At 49.1% G+C, this 3,257-nt stretch overlaps 1 protein-coding gene across 1 annotated transcript; it reads left to right on the top strand.

Annotated features, from left to right (window-relative positions):
• The first annotated feature begins 428 nt into the window (after positions 1-428).
• On the top strand, positions 429-1,119 carry ATXN7L3B (ataxin 7 like 3B). The gene has a single exon (XM_084794646.1). The coding sequence runs from the start codon at positions 742-744 to the stop codon at positions 1,033-1,035; it is 294 nt and encodes a 97-aa protein (XP_084650772.1). The 5' UTR covers positions 429-741; the 3' UTR covers positions 1,036-1,119.
• Positions 1,120-3,257: the final 2,138 nt, after the last annotated feature.

The raw sequence follows: 3,257 nt of genomic DNA, 5'->3' as shown, positions 1-3,257 counted from the left end.
GAAAGAATCAGAGATAAACTATAGGGTAATTTGTTTCCTTGCACCATCTAGTGGATTTAAATGACAACTGCGGCAACACTGTAAATAATTGCAAATCAATCCTATAAGTCAAATTACCAGTCGTATGTGGACAAATATGCCTGAAAATCATTATTCAATTGATTCCACAACGGAGCAAGTAATTGTTATTTCTCCTTTCACGGAGGTAAATCAATTAAACGTAGGTGGATTCATTAGCGGACTTTAAATCTCTAAACAAAATAACATAGCATCGTTGATATCATTTTATGAACCGTGAGAGCGTCAGGCACGACTTGGCCCTCTCCACTGGCTCTCCTAGACCCCCGCAACGGTCCCAAGCAGCGACCTGCGCCATAGCCGCCGCTCAGCCCCGCGCGCGGAGCCAGTGCGCAGGCGCGCCACGGGGCGGAAGTGGGGGGGCGGGCCCAGACCGTCAGCGAGAGGAAGAGGCCAGAACGGCAGGGTGAGGCGGCGGAGACGGTTGAGCGGTGAGTCAGGCTCGGGGTGCAGCCTAGGATCCCGAACGTGGGTGTCGTCAGAGCCGAGCGAGCGTCGGGAGCTCCGGAGCAGCCGTTTGCTGTCGCCGCGGACGCAGCCGTTCGCCGACCGGGAAGACTTGGCCCGGAGAGGCCTGCAAGGCCTAGCGCGGCCCGCCGAGCCAGACGAGCCTCTGCCGTGAGTACAGCCAGCGCCCTCCTCACGGTCGCTTTACCGGCTAAGATGGAGGAGATTTCGTTGGCCAACCTGGATACTAGCAAGCTGGAGGCCATCGCCCAGGAGATCTATGTAGACCTGATAGAGGATTCCTGCCTGGGCTTCTGCTTTGAGGTGCACCGGGCAGTCAAGTGTGGCTACTTCTACCTGGAGTTCGCAGACACTGGCAGCGTGAAGGATTTTGGCATCCCGCCAGTGGAAGACAAAGGAGCCTGCCGCCACCCGCGTTGCCCCCTTCCTGGAGACTCTGACCCCGGGCCCCAGCCCGAGCTGCAGCGCTCACCTCCAGAATTCCAGTAGTAGGCACGACATGAGGGAGGGCGACCAGGACAATAATACAGACTGGTCCCGTGACTTGGAGGAGTAAGCTGAGTTGAAGGGGGGGGGGAAGGAAAAAGAAAAAAAAGCAAACAAAAGCCCCTTCCCCCCCCTAAAGATCCTAGCATTTAAAAGCAAAACAAACAAACAAACAAACAAACAAAACCCAAAGGGGAGAATTTAGGAATTCGGATCCATTTGAAAGGGTACCAAGTGCCATCTGGCTTTGAAATCTTGGACAGAGAAAGTCCACAGGCATCGTGCTGTATTTTGAGCTCTATAAATACATCTGGACTGCCCTCAGTACACGTGTGAGCTGCTGTGTGTCCAGCATAGAAAATTCCTTTGTTTCCTCAGACTTTGCATTTGCCTGATGTCAAAGGGCTTTCCTGCACAGTTTGGATGCTGTTGATGGTCAGACCACAGTCAGCTTCAGTGGACTGCTCTGATTTCTAAGCCTCCCAGTTGGGCCTCTTTGCTACAAATAGAAGTCAGGTATGAGACTCAGATACTGTAGGTAATCAGTTCTCGTTTGAATTTGGTAGGAAGCCCTGTGACCTTGTCTACGAGAAGTTCAGAGTCACCTGTTTTTTCCAAAGGTCCAACATTTTCAGTGATTTGAACTGATGTGGGGACAAGGCTTTGCCTTTGGCTCATCAAAAGCCCTGCCTTTCCATTCCACCTAGTGGCAAAGGACAAGGTGGTTTACCAACGGCTGAAGATTTTGTTTTGATGCTCTGAGGATGAAGTATACCTCCATGACTGCATACCATCTCCATCTGGAAGGTCCATGTGTTGAATTATATACTGTGGACATAGGTTTGGTGGGACAGTCCTTTCCTGTTTTTGAGTTGCTGGTGATGTAACTAGCCCATGGGTCTGACTTGGTGTTACTACAGGTCACCGTCATCCAGGGTTACCACTGAACTACAGAAGACGTCATGGCCAACGAGGAGGGAACTCTTTCCACCTGCTCTCAGTCATGTGAATGAGTTTACTGCTAAGAGCCCTGCACAGGGCTGGCATAGTTGGAGAATCCCTTCTTCCTTAAAGTGGGCAGTCAGACCTCTGCTGTGATGAATAAGACTGTCCCCACCTTGTCTGCCCTCAACAAGTGGCAGTACGTTATGTCACCTGGTCCCCCGACCTTCTTGACAGCAGGGGCTGTCTTTTTGTTGTTGGGAGTTGGGAAAAAGACCTCCAATGGGAGGCTTGGTTAGAAGTGGATGGGAAGTGAGTGGCATATCAAAACAGTCCTGTGTTTTAGTCCCTAACTGAGGGAGGGTAGGAGGGTGGGAGTCCTGAGGTGAGCAGATTAGAAAGGTGCTGCTTTATTTGAAATGTTTTCTTACCTCATTCTGTGCCCCAGTACAGGGTCCAGCCTCATCCGTCTGGCTTGGCCATGCTCCCTTCCACTGCTCCACTGCCTGTCTGGTGCAGCTCATGGTCCCAGGTGCTGCTTTGACATTCTGGTTTTTGTTTTTGACCAGTTTCAGTTCATCATCCAGTGGTCCTGCCTCTGAAGCCTAAGCATTTTCCCGTTTGTTTTGTTGTTGTTCTCTGTTTCTAAGTTGGTTGTTGCTTTTGTTTTACCTGTTTTTATGAAAGACTTGGAGGAGAATCTTGTCATGGCTCCCTCTGTTTGGATTGGAATGGGGAAATAACTTAATTTTTTAATTTATAAGGCAGTGTCATGTGTTTCTCATATAAGACTGCCTTGCTAATATATGTCCCCCGTGCTTTGTAGTGTTCCATTGAGTTCTTTCTCCCATTGCTCTTGGACACTGCCTCTTAGGACTTACTCCAGAACTGTGAATGCTGATATACGCAAGGATAGGGTTGGTTCTGCTCTATTTTTCTAACTCTATCATATACGTACCTCCCTTTTCCCAGGAGTTAGTTGAGCATTTATGCACTAACTTGGATTAGTCAAGAGTTAAGGAGACCACAGTGATTGGGCCTTGATATCTGTTATTGCCTTCTCAGAGTTTCACAGCTCAGGGTTGGGGCCTAGTTACAGTTTGATGGATCCTCGGGCCAAGAATTTGGAGACCTTAAAAAGAACCAAACCTTGGCATGAGCTAAAAATACTTTTAAAAGATTCCTTGCTACATGAGTTCTTTAAAAACCTAGAGTGAATTCTGGAAAAAGCATTCTGAGACTCCTGCCTGTTAAAGTCCTTGGAAAACATGAGGAAAGGGAGG

The sequence above is a fragment of the Acomys minous genome (assembly GCF_964271855.1).
Source record: "Acomys minous genome assembly, chromosome: 9".
In the NCBI taxonomy this organism is placed as follows: domain Eukaryota; kingdom Metazoa; phylum Chordata; class Mammalia; order Rodentia; family Muridae; genus Acomys; species Acomys minous.
Note: the sequence above shows the minus strand (reverse complement) of the source record. Positions and strands in the feature narration are given on the sequence as shown.

Coding starts and splice junctions, on each gene's coding strand:
- ATXN7L3B (XM_084794646.1), top strand. CDS start 742: ATGGAGGAGATTTCGTTGGCCAACCTGGATACTAGCAAGCTGGAGGCC.